General features: G+C 44.8%; 2 protein-coding genes across 3 annotated transcripts in view; one reads left to right on the top strand and one right to left on the bottom strand.

The window, feature by feature from the left end:
• Positions 1 to 383: 383 nt before the first annotated feature.
• On the bottom strand, positions 384 to 15,598 carry ccdc135 (coiled-coil domain containing 135). Of its 2 annotated transcripts, XM_072663241.1 has the most exons (17): positions 14,478 to 15,598; positions 13,559 to 13,733; positions 12,994 to 13,119; positions 12,711 to 12,905; positions 11,675 to 11,833; positions 10,092 to 10,310; positions 9,713 to 9,841; positions 8,041 to 8,113; positions 7,787 to 7,915; positions 7,049 to 7,177; positions 5,739 to 5,962; positions 5,030 to 5,230; positions 4,017 to 4,127; positions 3,775 to 3,885; positions 2,376 to 2,570; positions 1,243 to 1,382; positions 384 to 546 (listed from the first exon to the last, which is right to left on the bottom strand). In XM_072663241.1, the coding sequence occupies exons 1-17, from the start codon at positions 14,636 to 14,638 to the stop codon at positions 462 to 464; spliced, it is 2,562 nt and encodes an 853-aa protein (XP_072519342.1). In that variant the 5' UTR covers positions 14,639 to 15,598; the 3' UTR covers positions 384 to 461. The 2 variants fall into 2 exon arrangements, with proteins under 2 accessions (XP_072519342.1, XP_072519343.1); XM_072663242.1 differs by lacking the exons at positions 384 to 546; positions 1,243 to 1,382 and adding an exon at positions 2,201 to 2,277.
• A 1,458-nt stretch (positions 15,599 to 17,056) lies between these two features.
• Positions 17,057 to 24,652, top strand: part of lcat (lecithin-cholesterol acyltransferase) — an 8,614-nt gene continuing 1,018 nt past the window's right edge. Inside the window, exons 1-6 of the mRNA XM_072663217.1 lie at positions 17,057 to 17,294; positions 18,594 to 18,750; positions 19,564 to 19,679; positions 21,037 to 21,132; positions 21,348 to 21,572; positions 23,903 to 24,652. The exon at positions 23,903 to 24,652 is cut by the window's right edge and continues 1,018 nt beyond it. Coding sequence (XP_072519318.1) covers positions 17,147 to 17,294; positions 18,594 to 18,750; positions 19,564 to 19,679; positions 21,037 to 21,132; positions 21,348 to 21,572; positions 23,903 to 24,501 — 1,341 coding nt within the window. The 5' untranslated portion in view covers positions 17,057 to 17,146 and the 3' untranslated portion in view covers positions 24,502 to 24,652. The remainder of the gene's footprint in view (positions 17,295 to 18,593; positions 18,751 to 19,563; positions 19,680 to 21,036; positions 21,133 to 21,347; positions 21,573 to 23,902) is intronic.

Genomic DNA, 24,652 nt, shown 5'->3' with positions numbered 1-24,652 from the left:
ATCAAATATTTTATAGATATTAAATTATTATTAATAATATAAAATTAAAATATTTATTTTTATATAAAATATATTTAAAAGAGATATACACATATTTTACTATACACATTAGTGCTATATCAGTTAGTGGAGCAGGTGTCTGGCTGGCTAGCTAAGGTAAGCTACTCTACACTGGACCCTGTTTAATGCAATCAAATTCTCACAGCAATGCTCCTCCAAAATCTAGTAGAAAGACAGTTCAACAAAAGCAGGATAAACTATCCCAATACTTTTGTCTATATTGTGTATATTATTCCACTAGATGGCAGCATCTTCATGTGTCCGTGGATTTTGAGCGCAGAACTGCAGGATGAACTCATGTGTGTTTCAGTACATAAGCAACTTTTATTTAAGCCAGAAATATAAATGCCAGGGCTAAACAGACGTGTGTGTGTGTGTGTGTGTGTGTGTGTGTGTTCAGGTCACCACAGGTGATGGGCCACCCTAGGATCTCGTCTCAGTTTATCATCCAACGCGAGATACTTCTGTGGAGCTTTGTCCTTGTGCCTGCAAAGCAACACAAGTCGTACATCTCCGTGACCCACACTTGGAACTATTATTATTTATTTTAAAATTTTTGTCTTGCAAAACCCCACACTTTATTATACACTCGTCCAAAAGTTTGTGGACACCCCTTCTAATGATTACATTCAGCTACTTGCTAAGTTGCACCCATTGCTGACACAGATGTGCAAATGCACACACACAGCTTGTCTAGTCCATGTAGAGAAGAAATACTGTCAATAGAATAGGACTCTCTGCAGCAGATCAACAAACATGAACCTATTGGCTCCATGCTGCCTAATAATGCCAGGCGTGGGCTAGAGGGGTGTAAAGCCCCCCAGCACTGAGCTGTGGAGCAGTAGAAGAACTGTGTTTTCTGGAATGATGGTGGTGGAGCTCCATCCAGCACTTCTGGGTTGAGGTAAGTGAGGTGGTGATCATCATCCAACGTCCTGACCTCACTAATGTGCTATTGTCACTGAATGCAAGCAAATCCCCACAGCAGTGCTCCTCCAAACTCTAGTAGAAAGCCAGGTGTCCCAATACTTTTGTCAGTTTAGCGTATATGTACTGAAGACAGCAGCCTGTGTTTGTGCGTAAAGCTTTTCACAGGACAGGTGCTGACGCTGGATCTACTCCCTCCTTGAACTGAACTCTGACTCTGGATCAGTGTAACGCTGGTGAGGTGGAAGTGTGTACCGGTTGAGGCGCAGCTTCAGGATGTGAATTCTAAACATGGCGTCGGAGCAGTAGGCCAGATACGCATCCTCGTCCTCTATGGTCATGGTGAGCTGGGTCTTCTGGTACCACTGCTGCTTCTGCTGCAGCTCCTCCGTCTCCTGGACTCATAGAAGGAGAAAAGAGAAAGGGCTTAATGGCGATGGTACTGGAGCTTAACCTTTTAATATATGAGAACCGAGTGCATGTTTTAAGGGTTAGGCTCTAGGGTTCTACTGAACTTCGGTGAGAGCCAGACAATATTTGGATAAGCAGTCAGTATTTCTAGAAGTGGACATCCTCACTAGGTCCAAAACCATCCAGGAAATGACAGCCCAAGAAAGGTCAACTCAACCATTGGGAAAAACTCTGGGCACGAATGGGATCCATGGTGGAAAAGCACCGTCTCAAATTCGCCAGGAAACATCTAGATGATGAACATCTTCTGAGTTCTGGAACAGTGTTTGAGACAACATCAGCCCCATCATGTCTGCCAAAAACCTAACAATGCTTTTCAAATTAAGAGCCTCACCCCGACTGTGAAGCACGGTGGTGGTAGTGTGACGGTTAGGTGAAGATCACACAGGCAGGTCTACTTCACAATGGTTCAAAAATTAATACTGGTCAAAGTCCTGACGTAAACCCTACTGAAATGCTGTGGCAAGACCTGAAGGTGCAGTTTGTGCTCCAAGGCCTACAAATGTCATGGACCTAAGCAGACGATCTTCTCCAGAGAGACTCTGCACACTAAGTACTCTCAGAAGAGGAGGGTCTTCAGTCTGGGTTTGAAGACAGCGAGTGTTGGACTCTGCTGTTCGGACACCCAGGGGAAGCTCGTTCTTCCACTTCGGTGCAGGACAGTAAAAAGTCTGGACGCTCGTCTTCCGTGGATCTTAAGGGATGGCGGGTCGAGCCGAGCCGTACTTGAAGCTGGAAGGGCTCTTGGTGTAGATCAGCTTTTGACCATCGCCATCAAGTACGGAGGGGCCGGCTGGTCCAGTCTTGGCTTTGCAGCAGCTACAGGAAGCCAGTGAGGAGAGCTAAACTTGGTGAAGATGCTGTGTGAAACCTGTTGAGTCTTAATGGTGTATTCGACAGACATGATTCACACCTACCTTCTCGATTCGGGCCTGGAGGAGGTTGGCTCGGTCTATGAGGCGCTGTTTCAGTTCAGCCAGACAGTCCGCACGGAGCTGCTGCGCCTGCTGCCGGGTCAGGCTTTCCGGATCGCCCAGCTGGGCCAAAAATGGAGCCAGGACGTCCAGCTCCTTCTCGTCCTTGCGCAGAAGCTCCTCTTTAGCCAGGCGCTCCTGCAGGGGGGAATAAATTAGCAACATTGTTAAGAGCCTAGTAAACTTGTCTAGAAGAGGCCATTTCACTTACTAACTGGCAAAGTGAGTGAGGGTCAGTGGGCCTCGCTTAGCAATGCTACCTTGGTGTTAGTGCCCCACCTGCTGGCCTTGCCCACCATTCCCTACTAGGGTGTTAGCACACTGGCCATTGGCCTCACTAAGCATCGCTGCCGGTCAGATGCCAGCCTCGCCCAGCATCGCTGCCGCCAATGGCGGTTCGGCAAAACTAGGTTTTCCTGTATTTTCTTGTTTTATTTATTTCATTCCATTTCATTTAGTAAACAAGTAAACAACGTATGAAGTAAACAATGTACAGACAGAACAGCGGCCATATGTATGGAGGGTGTATACATTACATTGATGCTGAGGGGCTGAATCCACTGCATTTGGATTTGGATCATATCACCAAAACAGCAGCTTTACTATCTTCTTAACTAAAAAGATTTGACTCCAGGTCATTTTGGAGCATTTCTAATGGTCTATTTTAAAACAAAATAAAAAGAACAACTGCCAGATTCTGATTATGTCAAAAAAGAGAAAAAACAGGTTAATGGGGGGTTTGCCAGTTAGGACCATGCCTTCGGCTTATGGTGATTAGAGAGAAGACTATAGAAGGGGGTCAATATGGAGACCATAGTACTCTACTCTTCACAAGTCCTCTCAGAAGAGGAGGGGGGTCTTCAGTCTGGGTTTGAGGACAGCGAGCGTTGGACACCCAGGGGAAGTTCGTTCCACCACTTCGGTGCAGGACAGTAAAAAGTCTGGACGCTCGTCTTCCGTGGATCTTAAGGGATGGTGGGTCGAGCCGAGCCGTACTTGAAGCTGGAGGGGCTCTTGGTGCAGATCGGCTTTTGACCATCGCCATCAAGTACGGAGGGGCTGGCTGGTCCAGTCTTGGCTTTGTAGGCCAGAGTCAGGGGTCTGAATCTGATGACCTGGGCAGCAGCTACAGGAAGCCAGTAAATAGAGAACACAGCAGCAGAGGTGGAGGAGCTGAACCTGTCTGAACTTTGAAGACGACTCAAGCCGTGCCGCTGTGTTCTGGATAAGTTGCAGGGGGTTGATGTAGTTGTAGAAACGTAAACAAGGTAGAGCTGGAATTTATAGGATGTTAAAATAAGGAGGAGGTGGAAATGGCCTGCTGATAACAAGGTCGCCTCACCAGCGCATCCCTGTGGCAGCGGGCCTTCTCATTTCTGGCCGTGTTGTAGATGGAAATCTGAAGCTCAATAGAGCTCTCCTCCTGCTGTCTGGCATCGAGGATGGCCCTCACCTGACAAACACACACACACACACACACACATTCTCACAGTGTATAGAATGATGTGGATAAAGCAGGACCTGATTCTATTAATGATGAACATTAGAGAGTAAACAGCCTAGAGCCGCTCTACATCACCGTACTTCTTTCTCTGAGTCTCTGATCCTGATGACGACGTTCTCCTCCTCGGCCATCAGTGCCATGAGGGTCTCGTACAGAAACAGGTTCTTGCTAGGTTTCTTAAGGGGGTCTACCTGCAGGCACAGACGGCACATGGTTTAGCCAGGTCCAAAGCAAAGGGAAAGCCGACTTCATCAAACAAAAGTACTGATATGTTAAATGGACAAAAGTATTGGGACACCTGCTAATTCATTGCTTTTTTTTTTAATCAAGGGCATCAAAAAGAGCTTCTCCTGCTTCCTTGTAGGAATAAGAAGAAGGCTTCCTACTAGGTTTTGGAGCATTAGCATTGCTGTGAGGCATCTGATTGCATTTAGCAACAAAAGCATTAGTGAGGTCAGAATGTTGGATGATGATCACCACCCCACCTCATCATCAACCAATTCCCCAGCTCATCCCAAAAGTAGTGGATGGAGCTCCACCATCCATCATTCCAGAGAACATAGCTCTTCCACTGCTCCACAGCTCCTCAATGCTGAGAAGCTTTATACCCCTCTAGCCCACGCCTGGCATTATTAGGCAGCATGGTGCCAATAGGTTCATGTGGTTTATCAGCTCCAGAGATGTCCTACAGGGACTAGACAAGCTGCACATCTGTGTCAGCAATGGGTGCAACTTAAAGTAGCTGAATGGGTTCATTAGAAGGGGTGTCTACAAACATTTGGTGTCCACAAAATAGTGTAATTCCAGTAGTGGCAGAACTACATTCTAAACTGTTGAAATTGTTCTGATCGGCAGAGACATGTTTGTTGTCCCAAATTATAGCTCATATAGCTAACAGTGAAATGTAAGCTCATTCTAACTGCATACATCTCCACACCAACCAAGCTGATAAAGCATTTTTTTTGCTCCTTCATCAACATGATGAAGCTGCTCAACTCGCTGAAATGTGATTCTTCCTCAAGCGGACACTCCAGCTTCCACTGCACTGATATTGGCTTGTTAGTTTGTTGTTTTATGTGTAAAAGCAACCGACCTGAAAGGTGGAAACCATCTGCGGGGTGAACGTGTTCTTTGAGTCACGAGGTTTGATGAAGTTCCTCCAGGCAGGGATGATCCTGTCCTCCTCTCGATGATACGTCACCTGGATTTGATCCTCCGACAGCAGGAACACTCTTTCAGCCACGTCTTCACTGGCTGCTTTGGAACGGTCTCTGTGGAACCTCTCCACCACCTTCTGCTCCAACAGACCAGCCACACACACACACATACAAGGTGTTTCCATTGAGGGATTAAAGGTGAAAAGTATTGGGACACCTTGTGGTGGATTTGATTGCATTCAGCGACAAGAGCGTTAGTAAGTTGGATGATGATGATCACCACCCCACCTCATCTTCCTCAACTCCCCAACTCATCCCAGAAGTACTGGATGGAGCTCCACCACCATCATTCCAAACGAACACAGCTCTTCTACTGCTCCACAGCTCCTCAATGCTGGGGGCTTTATACCCCTCTATAGCCCACGCCTGGCATTAGGCAGCATGGAGCCAATAGGTTCATCTAGTTTATCTGCAGAGGGTCCTATTCTATTGGCAGTACTTCTCTACAGGGACTAGACAAGCTGTGTGTGTGTGTGTGTGTGTGTGTGTGTGTGTGTGTGTGTGTTTGCACTTTCATCTTTATCAGCTGAATGCATTCATTAAACAGGTGAGGGGTGTGTATATAAGAGTGTGTGTATGCAACACCTTGATGGGTCGTTGAACCTTTTCAGGAATCTCTGCAGGCCCGAAGGAAAGGACCCGCTTGCTGTAAACCACGTGCCGGTAGTACAGGAAGTCAGGTCGGTCTGCGAAGGTTTCCGTCATTTCAGAGGGCGTCTCGACTCTGCTGACCAGGCCATCCACCCGAGCGTAGCTGTAGAAGTCCATCTGACGCTCCGTCTCAGGAACCAAAGTGACGTACGTGTGGCCTGCTCGGGAAAAAGCATCTTACATGACCAGGATCAAACTAGTCTAAAGCTACGTCCACATGATCAGGCTGAAACCCGATTACTTTGCCTTAAGCTGACATGTTTTCAGGGCTGTGTGGACATCGGATTCAATCAGATTTGAGTCATGTTCATATGTGGTCATATATGTGCAATATTTTCACAACCACCCCACCCCCCACCCCCCATGTGCAATTAAGGGTCAATTTGCAATTACCTGTAAATAATCTGTAAATAATACAGTTTTTTAGATTATATATATATTTTATATAATATAGTATAATATAGTATTTATTTATTTAATATCATATATTTCTATATAATTTTCTATAAAAATTTCTATAAAGAGTTTTTTACTTCTAATTTCACCACTGTGGGACTAATAAAGGATTATTTTATCTTATCATATACATTCATATCCACACACCCCCCCATGTGCAATTAAGGGTCAATTTGCAATTACCTGTAAATAATCTGTAAATAATACTGGTTTTTAGATTTTATATATATAATTTATATATATATCTTTTATATCATATATTTTTATAATAATATAGAGTTTTTTACTTCTATTACTTATATTGGGTATATATTGGTCATTTGGTGTCTTGCTATCCCTTTGCTAAAGGATTATCTTATCTTATCATATACATTTATATCGGATTTGTGGGCATACGACATAAATACGAATTGTCAAAATAGGCAAATCCGATCTGAGCAAAAAAAACAATCTGAATGAATTAATAAGGCTTGTCATGTGAACGCAGCCAGAATGTCAACATCTTATCTGGAATATCAGATTTACAGTTTCCCCATTCCCCCCTCTGCAGTCAATCAGACAAGACAGGCTTCAGTAGGTCTGCACTCTCCTCAAACAATGTGGAGGTGTTCAGGACTCTGATGGACTATGGGTCATGTGGTTTCTGACACTGTACGACTCACCGTTATCTACAAACATGGCCTAAATTGTATTGCACAGCTAAAACTCTTAAGAATCTTAAATTCTGAATCCTGAACCATGCTTTTGATTATTATAGATGTCATAAATGAGATTTTATGGTTTATCACATTTAAGGGCAAAGCTCCTCCCAGGTCTGAAACGCTCAGTGGTCGTATTGGTGGCCTTCTTCAGTTCCCTCTCCTCCAGGTGGTCGCGCCGATGGTTATACCACTCCTTCACTGTGTTTGGCTGGGTGCCTTCACAACACACAAAGAGGAGAAACGATGAGGAAGGTATAATGAGGAAGCATTACTTTTAACCCCTTCATGACTGGAGGGCTAACAGTGAACTGAACAGCTACACATCTCCTAATCATTGAATGCAGGTGTATAAAATCCAGCTCCTAGTCCTGCAGTCTGCCTTTCTTACACACATCAGTGAAAGAACGGGAGGTTCTGAAGAGCTCACTGAACTCCAGCGTGGTTCTGTATGTAATAGGAGACACCGCTGCACCAACTACAACAAGTCAGCTAGTGAAATCTCCTCCCTCCTAGATCTTCCTCCATCAGCTGTGAGTGGTGTTATTATTGAACAGTGGAAGAGTTTAGGAGGAACAGCTCACAGAGAGCAGCTCAGCCACCGAGTGTCTGTCAGACCACGTAAAGTTACAGAGCGGGGTCAGGGCCGAGTGCTGAGCTCAGAGCAGAGTGCAGAAAAGCCTCCAACTGACTCAGTAACTGCAGCAGAGCTCCAGACCTGCTGCTGCTGCTGGTAGAGCTTAGAGTAAAGGGGGACCAGCTCCTTATTAATAATGCCTATGGGTTTAGAATGGGAACTTATGTTAATATGTTCTTTAAAAAACTCACAATCCAGGTCATTGTAGGAAGTAAGTCTTGTGACCAGTCCATCCTTCAGAAGATAAGGAGCGAACTTCTCCACCGTCGCCTTTCTGTACTGGACAAGCTTTGTGCCACCAGGACAACGACTTTCCATATCTGCAAATCCAGAAAAATAAACATTTACCAAAGGTCACAGAGACCACTGCATCGACTGGTGTCGGCTGCATGGAGGCGATCGTTATGAAAGGTCATGACCTGGTCAACGGGGTTCGGGTTGTTACCTTCTTGTGAGATGTAAATCTTCGATACCCAAGATGGAGGCATCTCAAACACTTTGGGTTCTTCGGTTTCCTCCTGCAGAAAGCAAAGGAAAAGCAAAAAGATACGAGGGTTTAAAAGACTTCTGTAGAAGCTGAAGTATCAACTGAAGCTTTTTACTCCAGTAAAAGTGTAAAAGTACTGGTTTCAGAACCACTTCAAGTAGAAAAGTAAAAGTAATGGAAGGAAAACAAAGGCCGAAAGCTTAGGCTGCGCCACAGGGGTCTATAGTGCACTACCCCCAACCCCCCCCCCCCCCCCCCCCCCTCTCCCCAAAAACCCATTTCTCTAAAAGTCATAATGAGGAGAATGATCTATTAAAATGTTGATGTTAAAAATGTTGGGCTGCACTAGGCTCCTGTTTCAGCTGCAGATCTGCCCATTGAAAATGAAGCATTTCAGTAATATCAGCTCTATTAAAGGAGCGTCTCTGTGCTCTACTGAGCATCAACATGAGCTTCATGGAGGAAAATATGAGGAGTCGTTGTCTAGAAGTTCTGTAAAGCTGCAGAAAGTCAGACTTCAGAGGCGTGTGATCAATAAGCTTTATTGGAATGTAAATGTGGGGCTCAGTCGGGACGTTTCACTGCAGCTCTCTTGAGTCTCTGCCACGGACACAGTCTTCATACTAGACTACAGACGTCTGCTGTGAGCTCGCTGGAGAGTGACGGGACGTGTGCAGGTGTGATGGATCTCTTATAAACCAATAGGGAGTCAGAATGGTGTCTGTTTATACTTCTCATCCAACCACGATCAGACTCACATTTTCCGTATGGAGAGATTTATCTGGACTATTTCTATTGGTCCACTTGTCACACAATCTTCACACTTGTCCATATACAAATCCATATGAGCTGGGCAATCGATGATAGGTTTATGGGTTCGATACAGTTCGGCATATTTATTTTAAAAAGAAATATTTGGAAATAATAAATGTTTGGACAGACTACAGACATGATTTCTTGTCAAATACCTCTGGAACAGCTGTGTCTCAGATGGTTTACCCTCTGTGTAGAAGATCAGACTCATCTTAAGCAATAGGGGATGACTTTTTGACCGACTGTCTGCATGAATCCCCAGTTATTCAGCGTACAGTAATAATAATAGATGTAGAGGGTGATTAAAGGTGACGGTGCATGTATCACTGTACTCCACATTTTACCTATCTGTGGTAGTGAACACACACACACTAGTGAACTAGGTGCAGTGAGCACACACACACACACACACACACACCCAGAGCAGTGGGCAGCACCCAGGGAAAGCAGAGAGGATGAAGGGCCTTGCTCAAGGGTCCCACAGTGGCAGCTTGCCGAGCCCGGATATCGAACCCACAACCTTGTCAACAATACCCCGGAGCTCTTACTGCTGAGCCACCATAAGAACTGAAGCCAAGCAGATGGAGAGACGAGACGGCTGTAAGCGGTCAGAGGGGAACAGCTGCGAGCTTGTCGAGAAGCCACATAGCGCAGAATTGCAGTTTTCGAAAGAACTGACCAATCGGATTAGAGTATGGGTGAAGGGAGTGGACTGGGGCCTAAGTGTAACCTTAATTATTGGGCTCAGGATTTTGTCATCTTCCAGTATTACTTCACATGGAAAGATTAGGAGCCAAGAACAGCACCCTGTACATACCTCCTCCTCTTCCTCATCCTCCTGCTGGTTCTGATTCTTCATGTCAGGATTGAGGAGAATGGACTGGTTGGTGGAGCCACACAACAGATACTCCCACTTTACCGGATTGCCCAGGTCAAAAGTCATCTCCTGAAAGCCACACACAGTAAACATGGAACCAGCTACCCAGACAAACGCAGGGCTCAGTCCATGATGAGAAAAGCAGCCATTAACTCCTAATAATAACTATGAGCATCACTCGGACATGCTGTCTCCGGTTAACTCATAAAGAGGTACAAAGACCACCCCGCTCCAGGAATAGTAAGGGTGTCAAACACCAGTCCTGACAGGCCACTTAACATCTCTGAAAATGTACCTACACCCACACACACACACTGACCGTGCAGCCGAAGCGGCAGTCCTGCATGTTGACCCAGTAATTCTGATGGTTCCAGATGCTCTCGACGCCCAAGAACTTCTCGCTGGTGGTTGGGTAACTGTGGCCGGCCAGTGGGTCGATAAAGAAATTCTCTGGAACCTCCCTGTTCCCGGATAGGACCAGCACCCAGCAGTGGACCCGCAGGCCCAGGAGAGGATCTGGAGGAGGACGCTCGTGCTCCTGAAGAGCAAAACAAATTACAAAATTACAAATAAAATAGTTAGCTGATGCCCATGAGAACCTCACAATAGTATGGCAGAGAGATCTGGGCTGTAGTATTGATGATGATGATGATGATGATGATGATGTATGATTTTACACAGGTACTATTGGACACCATCCAGGGACAGGCGCCTTTGTTTATATGATCTGGGAGGGTTCAGTAACGTATCGTTTGGGACTTACACTACCTCTGCAACCCTGACTCTGCCTTCTTGGGGACAGAAAAGAAATGCCAATATAACAGATAATGAGTTTAATTTAATAAATGTTATATGTAAAAAATATATATAAATAAAATTCCAGCTGCCAGGATAATACTGTGTAACTGGAGGAGCCTAAAACACCTGATTTCTGAATCATCATTTTAATTTTTTTATTTATTTTTTGGTTTTTTTATTTCGCCAAGTATGTTTTTTTACATAAAATGAATTTTACCTGGTGCGAGCAACACAAGTATGATGTATATGTAACAAACAACCCAAATTACTGACCAGTAATACACTAAGAGAAAACACACTAAACAATACATAGAATAAAGAATAACACATTAAAAAAGTCAAATATTTAATAAATCTGTAATCAGAAATCTGTACTCAGGTATGAATACTGCATATCCATATGTAGCCTGAGTAGACATCTATATACAAAATATTATGTACAGATGTAATGATATAAACATTTGCATTAAATTAACATCTGGACAGCTGTGCAAATAATCATAGTGCAAATGTTATGCATCTTATGTATCAGTATTTAAGGAATGGACTAAAAAAAATTAAAAACTGCATCTTATTTTTTACGTTGAGAAGAATAAATGTGTAGTGGAAAGTACAGAACTTATGAGATCATTTTTGGAACCATATGAAATGTATTATTTTTCATATAAAATTTAATATGCAACATAAACTTCTATTATTATTATTACTATATTTGTGTATCCCTTCTTCTTTTTCTCGCTTGTATTTGCAATGAATGGCTACTTTACAAAATATTACATATACATATATGTGCTGTGCTTCATCTGTTGAATATAATAATACAAAATAATCATATAAATATTGTCTATATAAAAATATTTCTGTGCATGTTCAGTTCATAAACTAATATGCTAACAGTCAACCTTTGAGTATATTTAGACACCCATGTGTTCTACTTGCTGTTTTGGTATGAAGAGCAGGTTTTGCCTCAGTAATGATCCTATAGCTTCTCCAGACCTTTGAAGTGTGAGCTGTGTTTGTGAGACTGTCTGAAATGAATGAATTCTGTATTCTCACTTTTTTCTGTTTCAGTATAAATTAGCACTGTGTTCCACTTTATCTGACCTCCTGCAGTCTCTGGGCCTCCTGCTGTTTGCTGAGCAGGGCACTGCGAGAGTCCTCCTGCCTCTTCTCCTCCAGGCGCTGCTCAAAACTGCTGCACAGGTCACGGGAGGGCTTCACTGAGTACTTCCTCACTTCTTGCTTCTGATTCACTGATTCCTCCTGGTGATACACACACATATATACACACACATATACATACACACACACACACATATATATATATGCATACATTTGTTTTATATACACTACTAACCGGTCAGGATGTGGGGTGATACATATGAACCATACAACAAATGTTGCCACACAAAAAAACCCTGTATCTCCAAAACAGCAGCTTTACAGGAGAGGGGAAAAGCCTCCATCACTTTCAATGAACATCAGTGTAAAAAGATTTTACTCCAAGTGATTTTTGAGCATTTCTATTGGTCCATTTGTCATGAAATTGTGAAACAATGTTAAGAACAGCTGCCAGATTTTTAAAAATGGCAAAATGGCAGTTTTTTTGAGGGATAGAGACAATGTGAATTTAGTACTACCCCGTTTGAAGCGCTCCCTAGCACTAGCAATGCTCCCAAAACTTAAAGGTTGAGGATTTTGCATGTCTCCTCCGATGCACATGAATCCAGCCACCGCCTACTGGATTCTACTACAGCAAACGCCTGGTCCTCAGCTCCACCGCACCAGCTAACAAACACATTAAGAATGATGAGGGGAGAGGGCGCCATCTACCCACCCAGAGAGAGCATAGCCAGTTGTGCTCACTCAGACTCAGGATGCTGATGGCAAAGCGGCATGGGCGGCATGTGTGCCAAGCAGCTCGGGATTCAAACTCCCAACCCAGCAGTATAGATGGAGCATGTGCTCACTCTCCACTAGTGTGAAATTTGTGTGTGTGTGTGTGTGTTCACTGTACGGATGGGTTTAAGGCGGAGGCCAAATTCTATCTTAGTCTTTGTCACCCCCACCCCCTTCTCCTGTGAAGCTCCCCACCCCCCTCTCCTGTACTCCTGTGACTCACAATTGAACCGTCACCCACCTTGATTTGGGGCTTGAGTAATGGGCACACCTGGCGGCTCTGGTTGAGGAGGCACATCTCCTTCACAGCGTAGCCGCTGACACAGTAGGCGTTGTAGCCTGCACCCAGCAGGAGACTGCACAGCAGGGTGGAGAATTCAAAGCACGTCCCTCTCTGAGTCCGCAGGGCCCAGGTGGGAGAGCGCAGCTTGTTCGGCTATGACCAAAAACAACAGAAAGGAATGACACACACACTATTATCTAGATGACTGCCAGGCGAGCCAGACATGAAGTGAATCTCTCACCGGGTCGACTGGAGGGTCCAGTGCTTCTAGGGACAGGAAGTCTGAGACGAAGCTGGTGCAGCCCTGCCAGTGGTAGAGCTCAGGGTACGGCAGCAGCGTGGGGCGAAGAGTGGTGCTCACAAACTTCTGTTACAGAGAGACAAGCAAACGATTTTATCAGGAGTCATACTGGCATATCTGATTACGACAAATACACTACACGGACAAAAGTATTGGGACACCTGCTGATTCATTGTTCCTTCTGAAATCAATCAAGGATATTAAGAAGACGTTTATCCTGCTTTTGTTGGAGTAACTGCCTCCGCATCCAATACTTTTGGGATAAGCTGGGAATGAGGCCGGGTGGTGCTCGTCCAACATTTTGACCTCAATAATCGCTGAATTCAGTCAAATCCGCTTTTTTAATACCCTTGATTGCAGAAGAAACAAAATAAAATGAGCAGGTGTCCCAATACTTTTGACCATATAGTGATGCATATATAGTGAAGGTAGGCTGAGAGCCGTGATGAAGACATGACCTCAGAGAGAAAGACCTCAGAGCCCTGTAGGGTTACAAATACCGCACCTGCACCCCGCACTCGTTGACGGGACAGAGCAGCAGCGGTTTGCGGTCGGGGTAGAGATGAGCGTACTGGCGGTGGAAGTTATCGGCCATGGCCAGCAGCAGCTTCTCCTGAGCCGAATTCTCCCTGTATGAGACGGGCCATTTCGAGCAGTCTGCTTCAGCCTTTCGCTCCAGGCTGGAGGAAAGAGATGGAGACATTGATTTGGCTGAGTGTTGCACCACGGCTGAGTACTGCATCAACACTTCTAGTGCACTCGCTAACCTTTAACTTATTGACTATGGATTGAGTGCAAGTTAAGCTGATGTACGATCAATACAGTTCCAAACACATCAAGTTTAGCTCATAACACACAAGCAGTGTTTCCTAATGCATTTCGTTTGGCTAATGCTCGAACCATGTACTTTCACAATGCTATTTTGCAAGCACTCCGGCCTCCAACCCACAAGTCCATGCTGGGCTACCACACTCTCCATTAAACTCAGGTCGTTACAGCAGGTCAAAGGAGCAACCGTCATTAGGTGTGTTTTTTTATAGCATGACGGCCACAATGTGAGGCCATGATTGGCTCATTCTGTGCTTGAAACCCTGGCCACAACATGCTAAGAGCATGCCAAAGTCACTGTTTGCTGTTCCAGCACACATGTTGACCTGCAGTGACCCTCCCCCTTCCCCCTCACAATATATGCGGCCTATAGATTCTCGTTTGGGGAGGTTTGCTAGAGTGTATTTTCCCAATACAGCGCAGCGCGTACGATACGATACATCTTCATTCCCGTTTGCCATTAATGATTATGTAATGCTGTGCAAACAGCCATGGTGTTTGTGGGGCTGCAGCATCGTCTGGCGTAACCGTGATAATGGCCCACTTCAGCACGAGCACAGGGTTTACCCAGCGTCAACGAACTTTAGTAACCTCACAGTAGGTCTGCTGAGGGGGCTATCTGCACCCTGGCCAGCGTCTCCTCCAGTTCCCGTAACTCTCTCAGGCCTTCATCCTCTCCTCCTCCCTCCTCCGCATCCTCCCCCTCCTGCAGATCCGCTTCTTCCAACTCAGACTCGACCTCCGGCAGCACCTCCATCTACAAGGAGAAGAAAAAAAAACAAGGCCTGTGCTGCAGTCCAGGGGACCGGTCATCCCGCAGACCCATGTTTTCATGCGTTGGTGTTTTCGAACACACCTGCTTCAGCTTATGGAGATAACTGGCAGACGATTGGAGCTGAAAACATGAAACTAGAGCAAAAAACACAGCCAAACCAGACGCCGTTACGTTCCTACAACCACAGCTTCCCTGAACATGTGTGTGTGTGTAGTTAAGTGTGTGTATGTGGTCCGCTGGGAGCAGTGCTGGTTGTGGAGTCTGACGGCAGCAGGAAGGAAGGACCTGTGATACCGCTCCTTCACACACTTGGAGTGAAGCAGCCGGTCACTAAAGGAGCTGCCCAGTGCTGCCAGAGTCTCATGCATGGGGTGGGAGCTGTTCTCCAGCATGGATGCCAGCTTGGCTGTCATCCTCCTGTCTCCCACCACCTGCACTGGGTCTAAGAAGCACCCCAGGACAGAGCCGGTCGGCCCTCTTTATGAGCTTATCCAGCCTCTTCATATCTCTTCATATCTACTGCCCCAGCAGACCACTCCATAAAAGATGGCAGGTGCCACCACTGTGTCGAAGAAAGTCCTCAGGAGTGCTCCCTGCACCCCAAAAGACCTCAGTCTCCTCAGTAGGTCTGTAGTAGTCTGCTCTGGCCTTTCTTGGAGAGTGCAGCAGTGTTAACTGACCAGTCCAGTTTATTAATAAATATAAATAAATACATATATATATATATATGCTCCACAACACAGCCAGGGTACAACTCGCTCTTTTATACTGGGGGAACGATAGCTAGCTAGCTATATGCCCACTAACATATATTAACATTATAATATAAATATAATATCATCCTAATTCCTCTTAATTCCTCATTAATGAATGACTTCAGCTAGAACAGAGCTCTTACCGTTTCTTATCCAGCAACACAGAACTGAAACTGTTTACATCTGGTTTCCATAGCGAAGGCGTAGCACCATCTACACCAATCCCCGACCCGCATTCGAACAAACCCCGCCCTTCCGGCACTACGATTGGCTGATAGCCTGGCCTTCTGCGCTCGGATTGGCTCTCCGCTACAGCTCTTTATGGCTGCTGTCTGTTTGCGTTGCAGCACAGGCTCTTTATTTTTTTGCCCAATTTTACTGAAAGCTTTGTGAAATCGTAGGATTTCCCTCATTCCTCAGCCTGTGTATTTCAGTCCTGCACTTTTTACACTGATTTGGCTCAACATATCATTGTCAAGCTCTTTAGTATTTATTTTATTTGGGCACGAAAACACAGAAAGGTGCAATGCAAGGAAACTCTTATGATATGATTATAGTAATAATGAGACTGATCTAACTAAAGAGATCAAAAAAATTATATATTTTAAATATCAAGTATATATATATGACTATATATGACTATATATATATATATATATATATATATATATAGTCAGTACTGCAAAAGTTTCAGTCCCCTATGTAAATTAGAGTGAGAAGCTGCTTATCTGCTCATTAAAACACTATATTAATATACTAATATTAGAATAAACACTAATAAAAGTGTATAAATATCATTAGAAAACTCTCATGGAGTCTAGTGTTATTTAGAGTTCTCCTCAGATCAACACCTGGTTTGGTGGTAAATCAGGGCTTAATGATGGTAAATCAGGTGAGCTGCTGCTGCTGATGATGATGATGATGATGGAGGTGAACACATCCTCCACGCTGTGCTGGCTGGACTGGGGGGCGTCCAGGAGAACCCTGGAGGAACCGAGCTCTGTTCTTCAGACTAGCTCACAGACAAGATCTCACTACTTTCTTTCTTCAGAATGAGAAGCTCTTGTTTCTCCTTTTTACTGGATTCATGTTCAGCTGCTTTATCTGTTCTGATGAGATCTGGAGCTTCTCTATTTATATATATATATATAAAGACATATATTAGGAGTACCTAAGAGTATTAAATGGTATTAAATCGTTCATCCCTGCTGTAAATGATTGACTGCCCCTCACTATGATGCAAACAGATAAGGATCAATAGGACACTGTACTGTGTAGCAGGTCCCTGCGAGGCCCCTTTCCCTCTATTCAGGCCAAAAGACCCTGATTTTGGTTCATGTGGTCAGATTAGGCTTGGTTTAGGCCTCCAAATGCAGGGGAAAGATAAGGCAGTGTGTGGATGTGTAGAGACAGATGCAGCTGCTTCATTTTCTATCATTATATCAGAATAAGTGCAGTGATGCAGTGATCACTCGGACTCTGCTGTGCTGTGCTGTGCTGAGAGGAGCAGGAGTACATGCTGTATCTGAGGTATTTAGGGGTGTTTCTTGCTGCGTCTTGCCCGGCTCGTATTTACCCGCTGCGCTGACCTCATCCCCCCTCAGGCGCCCCCTCAGCGGAGAGCAGCAGTGCAGCTCGTCCACTCCTCTCCTCCGGGCTCTGGAGACAGGCTGACTGAAGGAAAGACAGACAGACAGTCCAGTCCGTTAACGGAGGGCCACGCAGAGAGGGAACCATGCCGGGCTGCCGGGCTCTGAGCTCCGTGATCGTCGTTGTAGTCACTCTTCATCAGTGTTCAGCCTTCTGGCTTCTGAACGTGATCTTCCCTCCTACAGCCAAACCCCGAGTGCCCAGCAACAGCACACTTCCACCAGTCATCATAGGTAAGCAAAAGCACCCCGGACTGGAGGCAGAATGGCTTCATAGCATTGTAATCATGGGTTGAGGTTGGTGGAGTTGCTGGACATAGTTTAATGGCAGTGCTGGACACAATTTGGTGGCAATGCTGGACATTATTTGGTGGCAATGCTGGACATAATTGGGGGCAGTGCCGGATGTAGTTTGGTGGAATTGCTGAAGATAGTTTGGTAACATTGCCGGATATAATTTGGTAGCAGTGCTGGACCGAATTTGGTGGCAGTGCTGGACAAAGTTTGGTGGAATGGCCGGACATAATTTGGTAGCAGTGCTGGACCGAATTTGGTGGCAGTGCTGGACCGAATTTGGTGGCAGTGCTGGACAAAGTTTGGTGGAATGGCCAGACATAATTTGGTGGCAATGCTGGACATAATTGGTAGCAGTGCTGGACCGAATTTGGTAGAAGTGCTGGACAAAGTTTGGTGGAATGGCCGGATATAATTTGGTGGCAATGCTGGACATAATTGGTAGCAGTGCTGGACTGAATTTGGTAGAAGTGCTGGACAAAGTTTGGTGGAATGGCCGGACATAATTTGATAGCAGTGCTGGACATAATTGGTAGCAGTGCTGGACCGAATTTGGTGGCAGTGCTGGACAAAGTTTGGTGGAATGGCCAGACATAATTTGATAGCAGTGCTGGACATAATTGGTAGCAGTGCTGGACCGAATTTGGTGGCAGTGCTGGACATAGTTCAGTAGCAGTGCTGGACCTAATTTGGTTGCAGTGCTGGACCTAATTTGGTGGCAGTGTTGGACATAGTTAGGTGGCAGTGTTGGACATAGTTCAGTAGCAGTGCTGGACATAGTTAGGTGGCAGTGTTGGACATAATTTGGTGGAATTGCCAGACATAATTTGGTGGTATTGCCGGACATAATTTGGTGGAATTGCCAGACATAGTTTGGAGGAATTGCGGGAAATAATTTAGTGGCAGTGCTGGAGATAGTTTGGTAACGTTGCTGGACATAGTTTTGTAGCAGTGTTGCAATTTGGTGGCAGTGCTGCAGATAGTTTGGTGGCAGTGCTCTGACATAGTCTGGTGGCAGTGCTGGACCTAATTTGGTGGCAGTACTGGACCTAATTTGGTGGCAGTACTGGACCTAATTTGGTGGCATTGTTGGACATTGTTTGGTGGCATTGCTGGATGTGGTGTGGGACACTTTTGACCACTGTTACCAATCATGAGACATTATGTGTCATAGTGAAATCTCTGCAAGTGTCTCATTTTAACCCTGCTCTTCTGAACTCCTTGACCCTGATGACTTAGTGCCTGGGAATTTGGGAAATCGCCTCGAAGCAAAGATCGACAAGCCCTCACTGGTCCACTGGATGTGCTACAAGAAGACTGAGAACTGGTTCCCTCTGTGGATCGACCTCAACATGTTCATGCCTATTGGGGTCGACTGCTGGATCGACAACATTAGGTGAGGAGGGGCACTGGGCTTATTTTACCTGGGTTGAGCTGTAGTTGAGATGTAGTGTGGATGGTAGCTGGATGGTTACTAGTTACACTCCAGTATTTGTGAGGAAATAAATCTGCTAGCTGATTTGGGCTAGGATAATGCAGTCCAGCTGTTCCAAAAACAACCCATTGACAGCACTGCATTCTTTCCTTATGCCCCAAGGAAGGTCAGTGCACATGTGTAGCACCCCACTGACTGGCAGATGTACCTTATATCTTGCCAACATGCAAAACATAGCTAATGGTCAGATGTTTTCAACATGGCAATGGTTCCTACTGGTGACATATTTAATAAAATTGTTGGTCCATTAATTTACAAATTTATTAAGGTCCAGTCTAGCCCAGATCAGGCCTGAGATTAGTCCTAAAAGATGGCAAATCACCAAGGCTATTACAATTTTGGGCTCATAAGACACAATGCCAATGGTGTTTCACAGTTAGTGGAGGCGTAGGCCTAATCTGAGTGTAGGAAACCAGACTATAGTCCAAAAGACTGGGATTTTTCCATATCTAGGAAACCAGCTCTAGAAGTCTCATGTTTTTCAACTGGCTCACCATTTTAAGAGTTAGCCTCAACTTTATGGACTAGTGCTTTCTTTGACTTGCCTCTACAGGGGTAAGTGCCCAACTTTCAGGTTTTATGGCTGCCCTCCAGTTGCTGAAGCAATTAACCTTTTGTCTGTTGTTTTTGGACGGGTCTCAAACAGCTAACATGATGATGGCAAATGCCCCCCACCAAGAAATGACTCACTGTGTGTCTTTCCTTTCACTGTAGGATTGTGTATAATCGGACGACTCGCAAGACCTCCAATGCTCCCGGGGTCGAAGTCCGGGCGCCTGGCTTTGGACAAACGTACGCTGTGGAGTTCCTGGACATTAACAAGTTGACAGGTGAGTGGACTGGCGATATTGCATATCCCGGTTAGGGTCAGTTGCATAAAATCACAGTCATTCACATCCGCACTCAGATTACAACAGCAAAACAGTTTTCACTCATATAATAATTGATCAGCCGAGGTTTGCTTCTTTAGTTTAGTTCTAGAGCTATGAGGCTAATGATGTAATTGAGCGAATGGAGCTCACCTCAAACTGTGATGACTTGTTGAGTAATCTCAAATAGACTGGAATGTGTGGTTTCTGACTCTGTATGTTTTCAATAATATCATAAGAAACAATCCTGATTTAATTGAGAGGACAGAAAGGCAGAGACAGAGTGGGATGTGAACTCAAGGTAAAGTAAATGCTAGCTACTACAAGCAAGGACAAATCAGAAGAAACATTATTTCTAATGATTAATGTAGCCAAAAATACTGGACATCCTGATCAGAGCTGTTTAGACAGGAAGAAAAGAGTTCTGTAGAGCTGGAACCTTGAGATATTCTGGACCTTTGGGCACACAGTTGGACCCTCAGGACCAAACTTTTGTACCCTAGTGGAGAAAGAAAATATTAGAATGGAATCCTTTTTTTATCACAGTTGGATAAAAAAAACAAAGGCCAACAAACATAATCATTAAATAGTTAATATATTATTTAATTATATTATTTATATAATATGAAAATAATATTCAAATAATGTAATATACATATATCGCTGGCACAGATGTGCAGATGCACAATGTGTCTAATTCCTCTAGAAGAACTGTGTTCTCTGGAATGATGGATGGTGGTGGAGCTCCATCCAGTACTTTTGGGATGAGTTGGGGTGGTGATCCTCCAAAATCTTGACCTCAGGAATGCATTTGTCATTGAATGCAATCAAATCCTCACAGCAATGCTCCTCCAAAGTGCAGTCTAGTTAAAAGCCTTCTCCTTGCCTGGACAGTACAGACAGTTACTCATATGAAAGCTGGATCAGCTCTTTTTATATATATATATCTTTTTTCATGATTTAGGAAGAAACAATAAATGAGCAAGCGTCCCAATATTTTTGTCCGTATAGTGAAGCTCGTTCCTAATGCCTTTAGTTAGATAGGCTAAGAGCAGTGAAGAAGACATGACCTTTTGGAAGACCTAAGAGACTATTCTGGGAATCTACTGTGGGACTGTTGGGGTTAGAAATGCTGCACCTGCATTATTGATATCTAGAATATTCATTTCTATATTTATATTTTGAAAATCAGAACGAATATTATATCAAATTATTATTTTATTTTTTTAACACTTGTGATGTGATGTACGTTGTGTACTGTGTTCAGACCTCCACACTCTCGCCATGTCTTTCATTGCTGAGGCCCATCTGTTTCTAGGTTATTTTCACACCATGGTTCAGCATTTGGTTAATGTTGGATATGTGCGGAACGAAACTGTTCGAGCAGCACCATATGACTGGAGGATTGCCCCAAGTGAGTTAACACACACACACACACACACACACACACACACACTCACTGACTTGCTCTTCTTAATGTTGTTCTTATCCACTTATCTCTCTTCTATCTGTCCAACCTCACATACACTATAACTGTATTTTACACTGTACTTGCTCTGTGAAATCTCAACATACTGTGTGTGTGTGTGTGTGTGTGTGTGTGTGTGTGTGTGATATGATGTAATCCAGATGAGCAGGATGAATATTTCTCACGGCTGAAGGCTCTGGTGGAGGAGATGCATGATGAGTACAAGCAGCCTGTCTACCTGCTGGGTCACAGCATGGGCAGCAACTATATCCTCTACTTCCTTAACCAGCAGAGCCAGGCCTGGAAAGACCGTTACATCAAGAGCTTCATCTCACTGGGAGCGCCATGGGGTGGAGCAGTGAAGCCCCTCAGGGTATTAGCCTCAGGTAACAAGAAAAGGTCTTGCTTCTTCTTTGCTTAGATTTGACCGGTCTAAATAGCCGGTCTAGCTCGCACACACACCTTAGCCTTGTAATCGTGGGATCCCCAGCACTGCCACCAAATTAAGTCCAGCACTACCACCAAATTAGGTCCAGCACTGCCACCAAATTCGGTCCAGCACTGTCACCAAATTCGGTCCAGCACTGTCACCAAATTCGGTCCAGCACTGTCACCAAATTAGGTCCAGCACTGTCACCAAATTCGGTCCAGCACTGTCACCAAATTAGGTCCAGCACTGTCACCAAATTCGGTCCAGCACTGCCACTAATTTAGGTCCAGCACTGTCACCAAATTAAGTCCAGCACTGCCACCAAACTATGTCCAGCACTGCCACCAAATTAAGTCCAGCATTGCCACCAAACTATGTCCAGCAATGTTACCTAACTATGTCCAGCACTGCCACCAAACTATGTCCAGCACTGCTACCAAACTATGTCCAGCACTGCCACCAAACTATGCCCAGCACTGCTACCAAACTATGTCCAGCACTGCCACCAAACTATGTCCAGCACTGCAACCAAACTATGTCCAGCAATTCCACCAAACTATGTCCAGCACTGCCCCAATTATGTCCAGCACTGCTACCAAACTATGTCCAGCACTGCCACCAAACTATGTCCAGCACTGCCACCAAACTATGTCCAGCACTGCTACCAAACTATGTCCAGCACTGCCACCAAACTATGTCCAGCACTGCTACCAAATTAAGTCCAGCATTGCCACCAAACTATGTCCAGCAATGTTACCTATCTATGTCCAGCACTGCCACCAAACTATGTCCAGCATTGCCACCAAACTATGTCCAGCACTGCCACTAATGTCCAACTGTGATACAGCCATCTTTATTGCAGAATACAATGACAGTAGCAGGATGTTATCGGATGGGATCAAATCCATGACCTCTTACCTCATAGCTCCTCCAAGTTCTACTAAGCTCTCACGCCAGATAGCAATTTTGATCATGTTGGAGATTCATGACTGACAAAAAGTTCCAGTTTTTAATTAGACATATCTAATATCTAATCTCATAAAGAACATTTTATTTGTCAGGGTACGAACGCTGTCTGTAGGGTGTACATATTCAGTGCCTTTAGCTAAAGAGCATTAATGGTGTCATATTCCATTAGATTGGAACCATATGAGTCCGCAGACTTTTTATTTTTTATAAACGATTAAAAAAGTGACTGAAGTGTGTCTGTAAAGCTGAACCTCAAAGGGAGACACATCCAACAGCCATCCAACCAGCAAACTGTACAATAATACAACTGCCAAAGTCACACAGTGGGACATTCAGCATGCAGTTCAGATTCGGTTTGGTTTCCTGTGTCATTAGCTTGTCATTAGCTCATCACTGTTAAAGCGTTGTGTTGGCTGGCACAGGCATCTGTTAGCTGGTGTGGTGAAGCTAGGGACCCGGCGCAGTCCCTATAGCGGTTTCCATTGGCAGCAGTTTGAATAGAGGTGGTGGCTGACTTTGCGTGTATCGAAGGAACCATGTGTTAAGTCCTTACTAGTGTCAGCCTGGGAGTATTAAATTGGGAACAAAAATTGGGGGGAAACGACAAAATAAATGATCCTGATTTGAGTTGCTAGAAACCTAAGGCCAGAAAGGCAAGTACTGGTGAGAGTTATTGAGAGAGAAAGAGAGTGATATGAACTCAAGGTGAAGTAAATGTTAGCTTGCGAGTACAAACAGGGACAAATAAACTAGAGTAAACGTAGAAGTCTAACTAATAGCTAATTAATGTATGATGTAATGATTTTGGAAGAAACAATTCATGAGCTGGTGTCCCAATACTTTTGTCTATATTGTGTATTGTGCAGCATGGCTTGTTATAGTTTTTGGAACATGCAGGACTCTTAACAGTTACTCGCTTGCTCCATCTGCTGGACAGCAACTCTGCAAAGCAACTTAAGCTTATTAACTTAAACTTAAACTTAAGTTATTGAGAGAGAAAGAGAGTGATATGAACTCAAGGTGAAGTAAATGTTAGCTTGCGAGTACAAACAAGGACAAATAAACTAGAGTAAACGTAGAAGTCTAACTAATTGCTAATTCATGTAGCCAAAAGGCTACTGGACATTTTTTCGTACCTTGGGGGATGGTAGCCTTTTTCATCACAGTTTTTACGCTGGATGAAAACAAAGGCTGAGCATGAAGCTGTGTGCTCTAGAACTGGGCAACAGTAGATTTCAAAGGCAGGCAAGCTGCCCTAAGCCTCCTAACAGTCCAGAAACTGATACTGATTGTAGTGATTTTCATTCTGCTCCTCAGGTGACAACGACGGAATCCCACTGGTGTCCAACATCAAGATCCGCGAGGAGCAGCGAATGACCACGACGAACCCGTGGATGATCCCATCCGAGGAGGCCTGGCCTGAAGACCACATCTTCATCTCAACTCCATTCTCCAACTATACCAATCAGGACTACCAGCGCTTCTTCACCGACATCCACTTCGAGGACGGCTGGCACATGTGGGAGGACACCCGGAACCTCACTGCTGGACTGCCCACACCGGGGGTGGAGGTCTACTGCTTCTACGGTGTAGGCCTTCCCACGCCGGTTACCTACATCTACGACGAGGAGTTCCCGAACTCCGACCCCATAGACTTTGTGTACGACGATGGAGACGACACCGTGGACAGCCGCAGCATGAGAATGTGTCAGCGCTGGATAGGGAAGCAGGAGAAGCCGGTGTACGTGACTGAATTTAAAGGCATGCCCCATCTGGACATAGTCTTCAACCACAATGTCCTGACCGCCATCCAGGAGATCCTGGAGGGAACTTTCCGGCAGGACGAGAGTGTTCACACGGTGACAGTGAAACGTCCTGCTAATCACACTCGGAAAAACCCCTTGCCAGGCATATAAGTGGCGCTGAGAGGGGCCGACGTGCTTTTTGGCTTGTCTTTACCACAGGTGATATCGATGCTAAGCGTACGGCACCTTCTCATTATGTTCTTCTTTATTATGACGTTCTTTAAATATCATAAGACCCTTTTTGGGATCTTTATTTTGAAGA

Source organism: Salminus brasiliensis, chromosome 19 (genome assembly GCF_030463535.1).
Source record: "Salminus brasiliensis chromosome 19, fSalBra1.hap2, whole genome shotgun sequence".
NCBI lineage: Eukaryota > Metazoa > Chordata > Actinopteri > Characiformes > Bryconidae > Salminus > Salminus brasiliensis.
The sequence above is the reverse complement of the archived record's forward strand: the minus strand, read 5'-3'. Positions and strand labels throughout refer to the sequence as shown.